Source organism: Danio rerio, chromosome 3 (genome assembly GCF_049306965.1).
Source record: "Danio rerio strain Tuebingen ecotype United States chromosome 3, GRCz12tu, whole genome shotgun sequence".
NCBI lineage: Eukaryota > Metazoa > Chordata > Actinopteri > Cypriniformes > Danionidae > Danio > Danio rerio.
Window position 1 is genome coordinate 2,060,470 of NC_133178.1, and position 19,531 is coordinate 2,080,000.

Consider the following 19,531-nt stretch of genomic DNA (forward strand, 5'->3'; position numbering starts at 1 on the left):
GATGGGGGAGGAGGGCGAATGAGGAAGGGGATCGGTAAGGGGCCGATCACACCGAACGCGGTTTATGCGTTGAGAGGCGCCTCTTTTTAATGGTTTACTAGCGGCCGCGAGCGTTTTGCGCGCCTCGCATTTAAACTGCCTGCTGCGCCTCTCGTTTTTGCCCTTGCGTGTCGTGCGCTCTCAGTTGAAAAAAAGTCAACTCTAAGGGAAAAAAAGTGTTACGTCACTCGTGTCTTTTTCATTTTCCAATTAGGAAAGCAGAGGCGGGGTTTCCATTGAGGTGCCTGTGAGACTTTCGAAATTGGAGGAGACTCTTGTGGTTGCTGTTTTGGGTTATCCAGAGCTGTATGACAAATCATGAATATCACAATATTATTAACTATTAAAATAATAATAACATCAACAGCAACACTCTCGAACAATACCTAGCCGATTCAGTTGTTGCCTAGCGACATAAAAAAGTGCATCGCTCTCCTTTTTTTCCTGTCGACAAACAAGTGTGTTTTTGGAAGGTCCTTGCAATCGGTGTAATCAGCCCCTTAAATTAGGTGCCGGATAAGATTTCAGAGGTGCCTGATCCGGATCCGCCGTGTTCCAGCACAAATCAAGCCCCGTCTACAACTCTTTGCCCTTGTGGAAATATAAATTTCTATCATCTAATTCCAAATGAACAATAATCTACGTATAACTGAAAAGTTATATTCTTTGGTTTTTAATTATATCATTTCATTAGGAGGGACATTTAACCTTTGCCTTGCTGACTACAGGCTAAGCCAAAGTGATGTAATTATCGGTTTCTATCGGTTTCTTGTATCTATTGTCTTCCCTGTCTCCAGAACATCATTTGCACATTGTTGTAATGATGTACTTATATACTGATGAGATCAGACCTGGAGAAGGCATGGCTCCCTGCAGACGACCAGATTTCATTTGCATGCTTTGTTTGACTGTCCCCACCATGACTGACCCCACCTACAGGCTGTAAAATGTATAAATTGTATAATGTTTGCTGTGGAGTTGAGAGTTTGCTTTCGATGACGCCACAGCCACGCTGAGTTCTTCTTATTCAAAAGGATTCTGCTTTGAAGACAACCGAAAGATTCTCCCTGGTTTTTTGGGCTCTTAGATGTTTACAACACCCTTCAGTGAGTTTGTCAGTACCTTGTCCAGGTAGGGTCCACTCTCTCCACAGCCCGTCTCTTTGGCAGTCTGCGAGCGGAAAGCTCCTCCAGTCCTGCCTCCTCTCCGCATCTCTCCATCACTCATGCCTCTCCTGTCATGTCTGTTATCGTGACCCATGCTGGAGTCGTCATCCTGACAGAAACAAACAGCATATTTCCTCAGATCAGCAGCCACACAGCACAGCAGCTCAGCACGGTGACGATCAGTGCTGGATCATGCATTAATTAAGTTTTGTGAGTAAAAAGTTATCAGATTACATTTTACTTTTGTGGATTTGGGCTTAAGAACATGAGAATAAATGAATGGGAGTAAACGAATGGTGATGATTGTAATGCTTGACTGCTTGAATAAATGTTCCCAGCACTGGTGCTAATGACTGTCTTACCGTAACGCCCATGTTTGAGAACTGCCGAGATACAGGAGAAACCCACGAGTCTCCACTGTTACCTTTAAGAGGGCTCTGAGAAAAAAAAAACAAATCAAGGTGTTACTTAAATAGTCAAGTCTGAAATCTGCAGCTATGGTTGTCTCCCGGCACACCTTAGAGCTGAGCCTCCTGGACCCCTGGCTTTGGCCCCAGCCGCCGGAGCTGTATGAGCTGGACATGTTGCTCTGGGACCCCCGACCGCCCCAGACTCCTCCATCCTCGTCCTCCCAGCTGGAGTGTCGGGAAGAATTCGAGCCTTCGTCGCCCCAGCCCTCTTGCATAGACTTAGAACCTACAGAGTCAATATCAAGATCAGCTTTAATGGCACATTCGAAATGAACACATGTATCCATGAAAAGAACTGGGCTCGGCTGCATGAACGTCCTTAAACAATTTAACTTAAAGGTGGAAAAAGTCCCTGAGGTAAGAGATTTCATTAAGAGCACTGCACCAAACTTCTTAAGTCTCATCCTAACCCAAATGCCTCTTCTAAGTGCCTCACTGGAGTTTCTGGCAACATATGCTAACAAGCGTTGTTGTTATAGTTGCATAAACAGATTGTAACAAACAATGAAAGCTGTGCAATACACACCATCTATGCCATTTTCTCTCTGTTAAGCAAGTCGAGATGTTCACTTATCGAGTTGATATTGACATTATGCATGCGTGTATAACACTCGGCTGGCTTTTTGAAGCTGCACTGCGACTGCAGTTTCTTATGGATGCAGATGTGTTATAGGGTATATGCCGAAGCATGCTAATGGGACTTTTAATTTGTCAATAACCTGGGTTAAGTGCTTCCAGCGAACTGTATGCAATGGAAAAACCGGCGCGTTTAAGGTCTTAAACGTTTTCTTTAAAAATCAGCGATCTCTAGCTGGGTGATATCCGATAGAAAGTAGGTCTCAGATTGTACAAGAAGCACTGCATTAAATTGCATTTCCCCCGCTATGTCTTTGTAATATGAGCATTTATTTTTCACCAATATATTCAATGGAGCTTCTGCGCTAACCTGCTGATTCTGACGGGCGTGTGCGAGAAAACGGCTTTTTGTCTCGTTTTACGCTTGAGCAAATAAATAAATGCCAAAGTTTATTTAACATCGATGCTGAAAAAGGAACTGTATAAAATGGAAAAAAAGTTCACAATAACAAGTCACCGGAAGTTTATCAGTATGGAAAAAAACACTAGCTCGGCATATACCCCATTGTTATCACGCTGTGTTCATTCGTTAGTTCTTTAATGGTTTCATTCAATTATTAATCTATGTTTTTGGTTTGTTTGTTTTTTTACAATCCTGTAAGTCTCATATCTGCACATTTTATTTAGGTGAGAACGCTTCCATTTTCAGTGGCCTTTGTTCATTTGAGGGAGCCGTTTTGTTCACATAAATTTGTTAATGAGACATGATTACTAATGCTGCGTTCACACCAGATGCGGAAGAAGCGTCAATCGCGAGTGATTTACATGTTAAGTCAATGCAAAGGTTGATGCGATTCGCTTAAATGAAGGGCGCGAGTTGAGCACTTTGTGCGATTGACGCGCTTAACTAGCATTTTGCGCGAAATGCTCGAGTACGAAAATCTGAACTTCAGCGGACATTCACACCACATTAACCAATTGAAAGCTTGCTCTTGTGGGGACGTGATTATGACGTAGCACCTGTTGTTGCTGTCCCGGGGGAAATCCTCCTGCCTACACTAGCAACAGTTCATCAAACTGGGCTCGGCTCAGTCAGAAGCACCGCTGAAAGCTTTCATCATCCAGGTTGAGTTTCTGGAGGAGTTGATGAGCTCACAGAGCTGGGTGCACCTCTGAAAGGATCTAGTTGACTCAGACACGGCTCCAAATGAATTGATGCTCTTTTTCAGCGACCCTAAAGCACATAAACACAGCTACTCTCTCTCTAAAATCTATGTTCCCCATTTAGCAATGAAGCTAGAGTCACGGGGCAGACAGAAGCCCTGCCCATCACGCAAATCCGCGTCTGTTGTGAAGTGACACGCGAAAGAAGCGAGTAAACTCAAAACGTTCATGTGTCTATTTGCGCGCGAATTGCACGTTTTATCCGCGCTTGCCTCGTCTGGTGTGAACACAGCAAAGAACTTTGTAGTTTAGCATAAACTTTAGCATACAACCATACATTGCATAATCAAAAATATATCAAGTGTAATACCTTAAAAAATAGCATTTAAGACTTTTTAACACTTTTTAAGGGCCTTAAATTTCTCTATATTGACCTATCAACTTTTAATACTTTTTAGGACCCCGCAGACACCCTGATGCATGATTTTTCTCCATCTAATAGACTTCTATGGTGCTCAGAGGTTTAATTTTTTTTCAAATTGCAGTTTCAAAGGGCTCTAAATGACCACAGGTAAGGATTAAGTGTCTTTCTAGCAAAACGATGCTAAACGAAGCTAATTTTCTTGAAATTGCATACACTTTTTATGATTCACTGCAGCTTGAAAGATCAATTCATCGAGCATAAACATCTACAACATGCTGAAAATCCCAATAAATGATTTCTTTACAACTGAAGAAAGAAACTAACATCCTGCATGGCAAGGTTGACTAAATGATCAGGACCTCTTCATTCTTAGATGTGCACTAATCCTTTAATAAATCATTAAGGCAATCTTTTCACCAAGAATACTAAACAATTAGGATGTTATGTTATATTGAGTAATGAGCATGTATACTTGGACAAGCTCTTACCAGTCTTATTAGGATGGGAATGCGAGTTTCCCCATCCTCCTTTCCCAGGTTCACTGGATTCCCCCCAGCCAGATGACCCATCGAATGATTTAACCCAGGGAGCAGGACCGCTTTCCATGGACGAGTCGGAGGGGCCACTGCTGCGTGTCCATATTGCAGGACCTATAATGTGTACATGAATGAAAGGAAATGGTTCGGCTGCTTCTGTATATACTATTGCATAATATACAATATTTTCTGGAATTTATTACAATAGGAATATCACTGACCATATATTATAAATATCCAGTGAGAGAAATAAAGTCCTGTCTCCTTAGAGAACAGCTTTTACTTATTTTAGAAACAAACGTGCTGTGACTACATGCAATATCCATTCATACTGGATTATAGAGGGCGCCGTTGCACATAAACACCACAATGGCATTACTAAAGTAAAAATATCAACTATAAAGATATTACTGCATATTACTACTATATTACTGCAAGTTAGTTATTCTGTTTTTGGTATTTTGTAGTCTTTTCGAGTTCTAGAAAAAGCTAATTCTAAATAAAATGCATTATTATTATCCCTATAGCTGAAAAAAAAAATCAAGATAGAAACGGATAAACTGATCAAACTAGACAACAATAAACAAACAACTGAGGCAATATATGCACTGTTTAACTGGAAAAGGAATAGTTCACTCAAAATAATCCATTTACTCACTATTTTCCCACCCTCCAGCGGATCTAAACTTTGAGTTTCTTACTTCTGTTGGTTACAAATGAAGATCATTTAAAGAAAGCTGAAAACCTGGAACTATTGATCTCCATAGATAGAAAAACAAATACTATGGAAGTAAATGGCTGCAAGTTTCTTCTGCTTAAAATAAAAGAAGCTTCTAGGTTTGAAACAAGTAAAGAATGAGCAAATGATGACAGAACTTTCATTTTTGGGTGAACTATCCCTTAAGTCAGTGTTTTTCAACCATGTTTCTGGAGGACCACCAGCACTGCACGTTATGGATGTCTCCTTCATAGGTTAAAGACTATTACAGGTCTTCCCACCTCTGCTGAGCTGATGAACTTAATCAGGTGTGTTTGGTTATTAATTCATTCATTTTCTTGTCGGCTTAATCCCTTTATTAATTCAGGGTCGCCACAGCAGAATGAACCGCCAACTTATCCAGCAAGTTTTTTATGCAGCGGATGCCCTTCCATCCGCAACCCATCTCTGGGAAACATCCACACACACTCATACACTACGGACAATTTAGCCTACCCAATTCACCTGTACCGCATGTCTTTGGACTGTGGGGGAAACCGGAGCACCCGGAGGAAACCCTCACGAAGGCAGGGGGAACATGCAAACTCCATACAGAAACGCCAGCTGAGCCGAGGTTCAAACCAGCGACCTTCTTGCTGTGAGGCGACAGCACTACCTACTGCGCCACTGCCTCAACCGGTGTTTGGTTAAGTTGACATGGTAAATGTGCAGAGCTGGTGGTCCTCCAGGAACATGGTGGTTGAAAAACACAGCTTTTAGTCACTCTGGGTATTTTTACAACACCCCTTCTGCACACTTACCAGAGTTTTTAGATGGAGTTCCAGCCGGTCTTCCAGAGGACTGCTGTTGGGGCTGCGAGCTGTTCTTATCCCACAGATTGACGTTCTTGCTGCTGTATCGGGACGGATCCCCCCATGCAGAGGTGCCGTCGTCAATGTCCATCTTCCGACTGATGGACTGCGGCGAGGGCTCATCCCACCCGCTCGGCTCACCAGCTGAAGCAATCTGAGGGATGGGCCCACAGCTCCACCCCGAGCCTTTACTCTGCTCATCGTTCTCTCCTGTACGACCACGGTCCTGTACGACTTTTGGATATCCCGGCATCTGCTGCTGGGTTTGCGATTGCTGCTGCGGTTGTTGATTTTGGGTTTTAAGTGCTGCTTGTTTGTTTGGTATCTGTGATGGAAGAAGTTTCTCGCCCCATCCCTGGTGGGTTTTACAATCCCAGCCACCACTCCGCGGTCCCGAATCTTCAGGGCTGCCCCACAATCCTTCATTCTGATTCGTGCCTTTCTCTTCCTTCCAGCCTCCAGCTTCAGGCACTGGGGTCCACTCTTTTCCGCCACCTTGGCTCCAACCTGTTCCTTCCCTCCTAGATGCACCTTCTTGGTCTTCCCCCCAGCCACCCGCTTTGTGACCAATACCGACGTTCATTTCTCCACGCTCGGTCCACCCTTGAGCCCTACCCATGTGCCCAACCTCCTGCTTCTGCATTTTGGAGTTGGAAAGATCACCCGCTTCCTGCCAGCCTTCCTTACTGCGTTCGGTGTTCACTTCCGCATCCCAGCCAACATTGCCCACATCTGCCTCGAAATCCCACGCAACGTTCTGCTTGATCTGAGTCTTGCCCCATCCGGTGTTGCACAGCACTTTGGGATCCAGGTTAGTGTGATTGATCATGCTCTGTAAGGCTTCTTCTGGGTGACATTTGGAGGGGCTTTGGACCAGATTTTGAGCATCCTCACTGCTAGCCGATTTACCCTTGGACCCATCGCAAGCATCAGCTACTTTCTGATTGTCGTCTTCTGAAGCCACATTGTTTCCAAACACTGGAGATTTGTGTAAACTTTCTGCGCTTACCTCCTCGCTCATATCCTCTTTTGATTTACCAACTGCAAAGTCTGAGGTCTGTCCTGTAGCTGCCTGTTTGTATGAACCTACCGCATCTCCATCCCACACTCCCTGAGAGGTGCCATCTCCACTACTTCCACCATTGCTCTTCACAGCAGGATTCTCTATGGAACCCCACAAATCCATGCTGGAAGCTGCACCACCATTTGGTCCAGGCTTTGCCCAATCTCCTGTAACAGGCTCTTCTCTTTTGAGGAGTGTCTGGTAGAGTGCATGGGCTGGACTCAAGGGTGTGGGAGAAGACTCCTCAGAGGCAGTGTTGGTTGAGAGATCTCCAACAGGGGTATAATTTGGGTTTAGACCTTGAGTGTCCTCCTGATCTCCAGAAAGCGGAGAGACCTTGGAGCTAAAGTTCTGAATCACTCCTTTAATGCTTTCTTTATTCTCAGACTGTGAAGATGCACTGTCTTCGGCATGTTCAGAGAGTTTAGAAGAACTGTCCATTTGCAGGTCAGCGGACTCATCCATCCCCAACCTGGCAGAATGTAGGGTCTGGTCACTATTCCATGAGTCTTCTGGTCTTGGCCATTTCTCTACATCAGAAGTGTCCTTGTCCATTCCCTGAGACGAGGCTTGACCTCCTGAGCCCCGCCCCCATGTGTAATTTGCATAAGTGGGAGTGGCGGAGGCGTCAGATGATGAGTGCAGAGAAACTGAATCTACCGTAGAATCTGGGGGAGAGAGAAAAACACCTTATCAGGTAAGAGGAAACCCATGAAAACATTCAGTGACTAATTCACTGCTTAATGTAAACGAAATGTAAATGTATTCTGCTTTTGTGAGTCACACCTGAGGTGCCAGAGTGCTCCTGCAGGGGAAGTCGGGGCGAGGCGTCCCCTCCACTTGCGCCTCCCAGCAGCATGCAGGACAGTGGCGGCTGGCCCCTTTTCAGTAGCACTTTGGGTTCCTGCTGGTTGCGGAAGCGCGGCGGCACCTCACGGGGCATGTATCGCGGCGGCACCGTGGAGGGGGGCTGTCCGTCGGCCACAGCGCTCCAATTGGCATCCTTCCCTCCCTCAGGGGCCTCCGACCAACCCCCGAAAACAGGACAGGGGGAGGCTGATTCTGCAGGACGAGATGAGGAGAGGATGGTTATGAGCTTGAATCTGACAGAAGCAGAGTTTATGGAGAAATACAGTTAATAAAGCAGAGAGTGTTTCTTAAAATGAGTTTGTTAAATCCATGGCCTGTACCATGAAGCCAGATTAGACAGTAGAAAAAAGCAGCGCAATCACTACCAGACTGCTGTTGTGTTTGCGATAAGGAAAAACGCTAAACACATGCGGACTTTGCTTCTGATTTCTGCCAACACAACACACATTCCTGATATGCAAGCAAATTGCTATAAATACAGCACTACAACATACAAAACGGAGAGATCGACTTAGAATTTCAATTACCAGCATACCTGCCAACATGTCTCAGAAAATCCGGGAGACCGGGGGGAGGGGGTGTTCGGGGGTGAGGTCTCTAAATAACACTGTTGAGAACCGGGATAGGATGCAGCGGGTTTTAGGCAGCCGCTGCGATCGGGTACTTTGATAAAAGTGTACACCCGGGGGTGTTTACAGACTGTACCAAAGAGGGGCGAGTGAAATTCCGGAAGTTTTCCGGAAGAAATAAAAAAAATGAGATGGTTGCAGGAGATTGGTCTAAAATACGGGATACTCTTAGGAAAAACGGGAGTGTTGGCAGGTATGCTCACCAGTTTAATAATGATTTGATCAGTTAGAAATCAGACTGTTATAAGCTGGGCTTTCCATTAACACCCGCCAAATTCGGGTAGATTTCAGCTTTGGCGGGTTAGACAGCTGCTACCACTAGCCACTTTGGCTGGTTGAAAATAATTTATAATTTGTAGTTTTCTTAAAGCAGGGTTCGACAATAAGGATAACCCAATATGCATGCAAATGTGATCTTAGAATCGAGAAGCAGCACGACTGACGAAAATAATTGTTTTCGCGCGAGCAGAAGAAAGCAGGTTAATACCAAATGAGAGGATGATCAGTCACGCATACAGCTAATGTAATGTGCGCGACTGTTTAAAACGCTTGCGCGCTCCCGTTTCCTTTCATGAAGCAAACGTGTCTGGAAATGTAACTGTGATCAGTTCCCTTTCAAATAGACAGGGCAAAAATTGATGCTAAAGCACCCACAGTTTTGCTGCTTTCAAGAGCTCCAAATATGTCTTTTTGTAAGAAGCACCTGTTGCTTTCACTTTGAACAGATCATTAATGGGTTAACCCGTGATCATCCTTTCATTATCACACACGGTATGTTATTCACCTGCTTTCATTTGCTTATGCTTTTAGTTGCTTTAATTTTTTGTTAATTTTAGCTTTTAATTTCTAACTCTAACCTTTTAGCTAGAACAGACTACTGTGCATAGTTTTAGATGCATGACAATCATTATTTTTAAAAGTCAATTGTTTTTCTTTGTTTTGTTTTTTTTTAAATGTTTTGTTAAATAAAAAGTAAAGAATACAGCTATATTTAGCTTGTTTTGACACATTTAAAATTTGTGGCTAAGAAACAAACATTGTTTGGTATGGTCAGAGATAAATTTGGTAAACCCTTAATTTTGAGCTCTGAAAAGTCATGTGAAATAAAAACTTATTGCAATATAATACTATGAAGCCATGACCCATTTGCTGAATACACATTAAGTAAACTCATACACAACACACAAAAAGTAAAATAAATGAGGCATGTGGAGATAACACAAAATTTAAATCAAGTAATTTTAGCATGTCGAAGTCAAATTCATGCATATAAAATATATTTTTCCAACAACAAAATTATGGCTACTGAAAAAGGCAAGTGGCTAGTAATGTTGGAAAACTACTAGCCACAGTGGCCGGTGATCAAAGAAGTTAATGTCAAGCCCTGGTTATAAGCTTCTAAAGGCTGATTTATACTTCTGCGTCAAACACCGGCATATGCTACGGCGCTGATGCATAGCCCTTCGCCGTGGCCATCAGTCACTGACGTGCACCTCTCAAAAAATGTAACTACACGTCGCAACAACGCATAGCGCAAGCTCTGTGATTGGTCGGCTTGGTATCGCTGACGAGTCTGGGCGGGACCGAGAGCCGCGCGAATGGCGCGAGCGATTGTTTACAAGTGTGGAGTCGCGTGAAGGAGCTCCGGATGGAAAGTTTTGTTTTGTGTTTATCTCATAGTTAAAGTTGTTGCACGTCTGACGGTTCCTGCCTCAAAATGAGCGAGTTTGAGTCACTTGTACAACCAGGAAGTGTTCAGGAAAAGCAAAACAGCAGCGAAGAAACTCGACACAGAGGAACATTTACACCTCACTGCCAACTAGCGTTTCGGAAGTGTTAATGCAGCCCAACAGAGACAGCGCGCAGAAGTATAAATGCACAGCTGCACGCGTTGCCTGCGCCGTGAGTTACGTCGGTCACTTGACGCAGAAGTATAAATCAGGCTTAAGCGTTAGGGCTTATTATGCGGTTCTGGTGCCATATTGTGAATAGAAAACGTAAACCCTCTTTGGTCTACACTATGGCAGGCTAATGGCCGCTGACGAGCTCTCTCAGAAATTGTAAATACTTTAAAATAGGCACTATTCTTATAAATAAACTGCATAGTTGCAATCTAAACAACTACATTCTCCACTCAAAAGCTCCAAGAGTACATTATGTCGTCTAACAGCAGTAATATTTGTCAAATTATAGAGTGCCCCAGCTTGTTGCTGACTGAATGTGGGCGGAGTAATACACAGAGGTGAAGGGTGAAGAGGCCTTTGTGTGAAGTAACTGGCATAATATCGCACAGCTATCAGCCAATCAGATTCAAGAACCAGACAGAACTGATGTATGAGCAGCAATAAATAACACGTTTGCATGTGATTTGATAAACCAGTGGTGTTTTGAAATGAATGAACGCATAATAATCGTGATTATTCCTCAGACTATAATCATACAACCAAAATCTATAACCATTGCATCCCTGTTTGTAAGTGGCTTTTAAGCATCTGCAAAATCACTAAATGCAAATATAACTGGCACACTAAAGAAACGTTCCTCTATAACAGCTTCTGCCCTAAACATCGGTTAATTTGAAATGAGCATGCTTCAGTGTATGTAATTGTATGTTTTGTTTGTGTGTCTTTTTGTCATGTCTTTATTGGACCCTTACAAAAACAAGACATTGCATCTCAAGAGGTAATCCTTTAAATAAATTGACATTGCACAGAACTGCTTACCCAAATACTATTTTAAAGTTAGGATCTCTCTGTTATACACCCCTGTGATCACATATAAGGGAATTATGTAAAACACTAACCTCTTGTGCTGTCTTCAGCGCCCTGTAATAAAATCAAACGGCTCATCAGATGTTTGTTCATGTATATCCAGGTAATACATGTGTGTATTAAGTTGAGACTCTCATACCTCCTGATGACCGCTGTCTCCTGTCTTACATTGACTGTCTTCCATGAACTGCTGCTCCCTTCCTGTTTAATTCAATTCAAAGTTTACATGTGAAGCACTTTTCACAACAAGCATCCTTCCAATAGAGCAGGGGTCACCAATCTTGTTCCTTGAGGGCCGGTGTCCCTGCAGGGTTTAGCTCCAACTTGCCTCTACACACCTGCCTGGGTGTTTCAAGTTTACCTAGTAAGACCTCGATTAGCTTGTTTAGGTGTGTTTGATTAGGGTTGGAGCTAAAACCTACTGGACAATGGCCCTCCAGGAACAAGTTCAGTGACCCCTGCAATAGAACTTAACAAAAAAAGTCAATGATATTGAAAAAGCAAGATCCAGAAAAACACACACACAAAGTTAATCTGCAGCTACACAACATGAAATGAAATTATTTGTCCTTCTATGAAATTAATTATTTTTTAATTAGCGCTGTTTAACAGATTTAACACATCTGATTTCTGTTGTCTTTATCATGATTACAGCAAATAATATTTGACTATAGTTTGCAAGACACAAGTATTCATCTTCTAATGACCTTTAAAGGCTTAACTAGGATAATTATGTAATTTATTGGACAACAGTGATTTGTAAAAAAAAAAAAATAAAAAAAAAATTATATGTGTATATATATATATATATATATATATATATATATATATATATATATATAAATTTTTAAGGGGGCTAATAATATTGATCACAGCAGTTTTTAAATATTTACATATTTTGTAAGACTTTCTGCAGGTGAAAAACATAAAAGAAAATACATAATTTTGAAAAAAGGACCTAATTATTTTGTCTTCGACTGTACTTTTTTCAAGACGTTCAATTCAAGAGATCTAAACATGACTATAATTACGGAAATAATTTTGTGTATTGGTTATTTTGAATATACATTTCTAGTTTTTATTAAATCACAGTAGCTATGTTTCTATCCAAAAAATGTGAATTAATGATTAAAACTGCATTATCGCATAAAAGACATGTGAATAAAGCAGCGTTTCCATCCAACGAGTCAAAGAAAACGAACAAATATCACCAGTTAAAACAGAATGTACTGTGGTAGGAGAAGCTGCGTGAATCTTCTATATAATAAATGACTTGCGCCTCAGGAGGCAATCCAGACACGCAGTAAATGTGCGTGGAGTTTGAAGGTGAGAGACACGGAGCACAGACGCTCGACAGTTCTGAAACTGATTAATAATATAATAACACTAATACTGAAACACTTAAAGGTGCAGTAGGTGATTGTCTTCAGAAACGTGTTGTTGTGCTGGTTGAAAGTCTCTTCACAGTCCAATAGTAATGATTACAGTAAATGATCTAAATGTGTTTATATGTGTTTTTATATTCTGGGAAAGGCATAAAACTAAAAAATGTTCATACAATTAAATATTGTCGGACCGTCATCTCTTATAATCGCTCGTTTCTGTATCCAGAAGTATCGCTGTAACAGCCGCGAGGAGAGGAAAAGTCACACCAGCAGGTCAAATGGGCCTCAGTGAGTGAGAGAGAGAGAGAAAGCGAGAGAGATAGAGGGCTCTATTTTGACAGTCCACGCGCAGAGCGCAAAACGCAGGGAGCAAACGCTTTCAGGGCGTGTCTGAATGCATTTTTGCTAATTTACGGACTGGAAAATGCGCTTTGCGCCAAGGTGCATGGTCTAAAAGTGTTGAGTTTATTTTCTTAATGAGTTATAGGTGTGTTTTGAGAATAAACCAATTAGAGTCTCATCTCCCATTCCCTTTAAGAGCCAGCTGCGTCACGCCAAGAGCGCATTCACTATTTACAGGACGTAAAGTAAGTCTAAGTGGAAAAAATGAGCATTTCACCAGCAAACAGTTCACAGTTGACAGTTATTTTAACAGAAAACTGTTAAACAGAGCATCTACTGCGTGAGAATGAGAGATAATGGATCTACTTTCACTTTCGCTCTTGGACCGGGAAACCTTTACACACAGACATCAATTAGTCTATAAATAATTAATTTCGTTTGTTAAGCGCAAATATTCGTTTCAAAACTATTTCTAAATTCAATTCTAATTTCCAGCAAACAAATAAATGAACAATAATAACCAAGTGTGGTCAAAATACTGAGTTATATCGTAAAACACATGCTGTGCCCCATATGGTCTAAAACCTGACAGGTGGACAAATCTAAGCTTGTTTTTAATAAAACAAATAGAAATTTGGATATAATAAATAATACTGCTAATAATAATAACATTATACAGAAGCAAATTGTTATGAATGAACTGAAAAAGCCTCCTGAGATGAAGAAGACATGAAAGCAGTGATTTTTCATATTTATGTAGGCTAGAACATAATGTTTTGTAATATTTTAATCCTTTATATTTATATCCTATATCTATTCTTATTATATCTATATACTATATATATCCTTAATATTTACATTTTTTCATATGTAAAGATATTTGCCTATTGCTCTCTTGTGTGTATTAAGCAGTGTGTAAGCGAGGCGCAGCTCTGCGCCGGAGTTTAGACCGGGTTAGTTTTGGTCTAATGAAAATCTATTTTAGTTTCTCAAAATAGCAACGCGCCAGCGGCCCGCCTCAGAACGCCTTCCTTTTTAGACGCAACGCCTCCAAACGACTCTTGCGCCAAGCTGAAACTACCAAAAGACTATTGCGCCACACTGCGCCGGGTGTATGATAGGGCCCAGAGAGAAAAAGAGAGAGAGAAATGGAGTACTTTCATTCTCTCAATCGCAGTGAAATAGGGGCTTCTGCTGTGTGTCAGTGAAAGACTTTCCAGCAAACACAAACAGTGAAATTGTGCACAGTTTCTCTGCATTTTGAAGTAGTTGGAGTGTTGTAAATACTCGCACTCACCCCGCATCATAGTAAATTACGGAGACATAGCGCAAATGAGATAAATGACGTCAGTGCACAATAACCGGTTATGATTATTACTGAACCCGTACCGAATTGTCCGCGTCTGCATCAAGGTGCACTGAGGAAACAATTAATTTTGACACCCCTAATTTTAGAGCAGTAATCAAAACACAGTGATACTGTGAAACATGATATTTTTATCCAAGTTTATCATACCGTCAGATTCTGATACAGGCCCATGCCTAGTTGCACACCTGCGCACCTCTCAAACAATGGAACTACACGTCACATGTCTGCACTGCATTGACGATGACTGGAAGCTGTGCTTTGAGATGGCTTATTTTCTATTACAGTAAAATGATTATTTGGATTAAAATATTTGTTTACAGAAGATGCAAGAAATGCAATGTTCAAGACATTATTCACAGGATATAAAAGTTATTTTAGGAGTTATTTTACTTTTTACTACTTTTTACTTTTTTCAGCATTTAGTATAAAAACTTATTTAATTAGTATGAAATAATTAACTTTGTTTCCAAAAGTGCAAGTCATTTATTTTCAGTTTTTTTTAAAGAAAAACAAGTGACTGTTCGCTTTAGGTTATGTGTGTTTTAATTTCAGTCGCTCAACGTTGATGTTATTATTATATATTACATATTTATTGCCACATCAGTAACTTATGGTTATTTCGTGGCCAAATGGATATACAATAAAATATTACATAATAAAAACAAATTCGTATTACACTAAAAAAGTTGGAATGTGCAAATACAAAATATACATATATAAATACAAATATAAAAAAATACAAACAGATACAATTCACACAACAATTTATTCAAAGTTAATAATTATTTTTCAGCTCTATTTTTGATTTTAAAAATTTAAAACTCTTCCTGTTGGTACGTTTTTAAATATTTCCTCAATGTTGATGTTCAATAAATAGTTAATAGATATTTATTGTACAAAACCTGTCAGAAAACTGTAAGGGCAAAAAATAAAATAAAAAAATAATTGTTCAATAATTGTTCAAACATTTTCATTGAGATAAATTGGGTTTTATATTCGCACATTAGTTCAGTGACGACTTGTGACGGAGTCCCTATATTCTTTACGCTACTTTGAATATATTGGGTCGGAAATTACATGCAAGTAAGACTTGATAACTATATAATTGACCGTGAACAGTGTTTTACAGTCCGAGAACAGTGTTTTGATATTTATAGGCTACTAATATTTCACTATTTACAATTGGCAAAGAATATTTTTGTGAAATTATATTTTTAAGGATAAAGTCGGAATGTGCAAATATTAAGCCAACTTTACACCAATAAATTTTTTTTGCCAGGCGCCTTTGTTTATATTAAGTAATTTCACTTTTTTGGTTAAAAAAAAAAAAAAAAAAAAAAAAGTTGCCAATAAATTAAATTAAACATAAAACTGAACATAAACTAGGCATAAGATTCTGACGGTATGATAACCTTAGATTGAAATATCACGGTTTCACAGTAATGTGATCACTGCTCTAAAATAAGTTATTTTTTTTAAATGTCTGGGTAAAAAACTAAAACTTTTCCCCCCTTTGAACACGATATATTTTATTTTGATAAACATTTATAATATTTTGGGGCAGTAATCATGTCAGGCTAAATAATTTAAGTAAATTATTGACTTCTGCTGTCTTCATTAGTTTAAAAAACACTGATTTCTTTACAATTTACAAGACATATTTGGATATCTCTTTTGCTGGAGATACTGTTGTCCTAAAAAAACAAAAACGTGAATATAAAATATAATATAATATATAATCTTATATATAATATAAGAATATAATCTTACAAATACCTTAGGAACAGGTATTTTGGCGGCTTTAAAACCTTGACTTTTCTAAACCGCAGTATACTCAGAAAACGCTTATGGTCCCACGCCTAACAAAAACACAGGAGACTGACAAATTGCTCATTGTAGAAGAAAATTTCAGATGCTTTTGCATCTTAATTCTTTAAACACTAAACCCAGCATTACACATATTAATATAGTGTGGTTTAAGTTATATAAAATAGGTTAAAAACAGACTCTACATCAATTGCACCAACAATAAATCAGCCAAGTCTTGTAAATATTTCACTCTAATCTGTTTTGTTGTTAACAAGAAACAAACAACCGCTGCACAGCATTACTGCCATTATTCAGATGCTTTCACAAACACACTCGCAAACACACAACACGCTAGTGAATGATGTCCATATTGTGCTCTCAGATATTTGATTTACATCAAACAACAACGTTTCAATTGAAATACAACTCGACTCATCGGCGAATTCTGCCATTCAGCCGTATTATTTACCTTTCAGCACAAACTTATCAAGCTAACATGCTAACCGTGGCGCATTTACTCACAAACATCTAAACGCACCAACAATAATCCATTAATCGCACTTAAAGGTGATAAATTAGAGTTATTTGAATCATTTCGGCCCGCATAAGTATAACACACCTTTTATAAATGTATGTATTTAGCGGATTCCGATTGTAAACAGATGAAGAGATCAAAACTAAAGTCAGCACTGACAAATACGCTCGCGGACTGTTCAAGACAGCCTCCAAACGTGAATCTAACATGTTATGACACACATTAATGCTGCTGTTTTGCGGTTAGACTGCCGTATTTTAAGTTTGTTTGTTCGTGTTTGGGTTTGTTTTGCTCACCTCAGTCAGTCCGGCCTGCAGCTGCGCACTAACGACGCGCTGATCAACATCCGGGTCCCTCTCGTGTCTCGTCCCTCTCCACACACTCACTCGGTCATCTTTTGTGGAAATGTTCCCCAAAGTCATACATTTCAGCAATTAGTGTCACTATTTTTGTGTGGATGTGGTAAACAGACCACAAAAAATTTCACAATCCTTAAAAATGCTTGACTGCTTTAGTATGAATCTCTTTCATTATCGATGTGATTATTTTTACAGGCTAAGTGCATTGACCACCAGAGAGCGCTGTGACTTCGTTTGATAGTAAAAGGGTTTCCTCTGCATTTCCGTATTTAAATCTCATATTTTGGACTGCTGATACAAAATCCAAGGCGTAAATTACCTGATTTAACAACTTAAACTTGCCTAAAAATGCCAAATGGATTTAAGAATTCACGTAGGCTACTGTGTGATTCAGAATCATGTCATATCCTTGCTGAAAAATCCAGTTTAAACCAGCCTAAGATGGTTGGCTGGTTTTAGCTGGTCGACCAACCTGGTTTTAGATGGGTTTTGGCCATTTCCAGGCTGGTCTTAGTTGGTCAAGCTGGGAGATGACCAGCTAAAACCAGTTTGACCACCCTAGCCAGGCTAAGAACCCAGCAAAACCAGGCTGGTCAAATTGGTTTTAGATGGTCACTTTCCTACCTGACTAGCTAAGACCAGCGTGGAAATGGCCAAAACCCCTCTAAAACCAAGCTGGTCAACCAGCTAAAACCAGCTAGGGCTGGTTTAAGCTGTATTTTTCAGCAGGGATATCAGTTGCAGATAACGTTAGACATGACAGGCCCGTAGCCAGTCTAACATTATGATGCTGCAGGCCCGGAGACCCAACAGCTAGCTCAAACGGCTAGACCTGCACTTCCAGATCTATCGTTTTCTCAGACAGTGCCACCTGCTGTTTGAAAGATCGACTAACCCAAAGGTAGGGAACCTATGGCTCGGGAGCCCCATGTGACTCTTTGACCAAAAATATGTCTCTTTTCAATAATATATAAAAGTTTTTAAAAAATTACTGTCCCTAAAAATCAGTTTGCAATTGAAAATACAAACAATTCCTTTTTAAGTTGTATTTTCTACAGTAAAATGAATAATCAGAATCAGAAAGAGCTTTACTACCAGGTATGTTCGCACATACAAGGAGTTTGTTTTGGTGACAGAGCTTCTACAGTGCAACAGAACTACAGAGACAGGACAACACACAGATAATGAATATATTTATGGAAATCAGCCTGGAAGTGGCCAAATCCCCTCTAAAACCAGGCTGGTCGACCAGCTAAAACCAGTTAACCATACTAGGCTGGTTTAAGCTGGATTTTTCAGCAGGGCAGTAAGAACTCTGCAATAAAAGGACTTTTTTATGTGATGCTGTGGTTTAACTTGAATCGTGACACTAATAAAGGGCCAGCAACATACATTTCTATGGTAACCTCGCGCATGTAAATTCAAACAATATTCGTTAGCCCATTCAAGCCCACTGGCAACTATAGTTGCCAAAGTTCATAGTTGAAATTTTCCTTTTATAAAGTAATTTTCTACATGTTACCCATGTTTAATTTATCAATGACATGAACGCAAATGACCAAACAAAAGATTTCAAGATAGAAAAAAAGGTATTTATTTACTTCCCGTCATGTGAGGCTGCTTCCTTCCCCTAATTCCAGAATGCAAAATGGAGGCAAACCTTCACAAATAAAGGCAATTTTCATGTTGCAATGTTTTTTTCTTCACAAATATATCAACAATCATGAAGGTCTTTGATTCATCCAAACAAAACAAATCTTACAAGAGAGCTAGGAGCTAGGTTTTTGTATACTTTGCTAAAAAAATCTAACTACAATTGCCGGTGGGCAAATACATACACACACACACACACACACACACACACACACACACACACACACACACACACATATTACTGCTGTCAACAGCAACCTAGTTTTTCCATACTGTCTCCTATCCAGGTACTGGCCAGGCTCCAGCCCTGCTTAACTTTAGTGAGTAACTGGTCTTGAGCTGCAGGGTGATATGGCTGCGGCTGTCCGTACCTGCCGCTTAGAAGAGCATAGAATCACCAAGAGGCAACACTCAAGTGCGATTTGGGAAACAGCCACTAGATGCCGCTAGTGTCAGTTGTTGGCCATTTTGGAATGAAAACTCCAACAGAACAACATCATATTATAAATCTGTAAAATAAACTAAGTGCTGATGATTGTGATAGTAAGTGTATTGACGTCTGTCATGTTGTATCTCAGCTTTAATGCACTTTTTAAATAAATAACAAAGCAGCTGCTTGCCATTGCGACAGCAATAAGATCCAATGAACAGCCGATTGCTTTCACTCCAAATTGGCGGAATAGTGGGGCTGTTGCAATGAAACCTATTCAGTTGTGCCTCTTGGTGATTCTAAGCTCTTTGACCTTACCCAACAGCAGAGGGCACTGTCTAAGAAAACGATAAGTCTGGAAGTGGAGGTCCG

The 19,531-nt window shown here is 40.3% G+C and overlaps 1 protein-coding gene across 6 annotated transcripts in view; it reads right to left on the reverse strand.

Annotated features, from left to right (window-relative positions):
- tnrc6bb.1 (trinucleotide repeat containing adaptor 6Bb.1) overlaps window positions 1-17,090 on the reverse strand; it is a 37,033-nt gene extending 19,943 nt beyond the window's left edge. For 2 of the 6 annotated variants that reach the window (XM_073943807.1, XM_073943805.1), the window contains exons 1-9: window positions 17,014-17,090; window positions 11,417-11,478; window positions 11,310-11,331; window positions 7,794-8,069; window positions 5,894-7,675; window positions 4,328-4,489; window positions 1,723-1,901; window positions 1,568-1,642; window positions 1,162-1,314 (exon numbers count right to left, since the gene is read on the reverse strand). In XM_073943807.1, the coding sequence (XP_073799908.1) occupies window positions 1,162-1,314; window positions 1,568-1,642; window positions 1,723-1,901; window positions 4,328-4,489; window positions 5,894-7,675; window positions 7,794-8,069; window positions 11,310-11,331; window positions 11,417-11,461 (2,694 nt within the window). In that variant the 5' untranslated portion in view covers window positions 11,462-11,478; window positions 17,014-17,090. Of the gene's footprint in view, window positions 1-1,161; window positions 1,315-1,567; window positions 1,643-1,722; window positions 1,902-4,327; window positions 4,490-5,893; window positions 7,676-7,793; window positions 8,070-11,309; window positions 11,332-11,416; window positions 11,479-16,801 lie in introns of all 6 variants that reach the window. The other 4 variants (XM_073943808.1, XM_073943806.1, XM_073943810.1 and 1 more) reach the window with 2 other exon arrangements.
- Window positions 17,091-19,531: the final 2,441 nt, after the last annotated feature.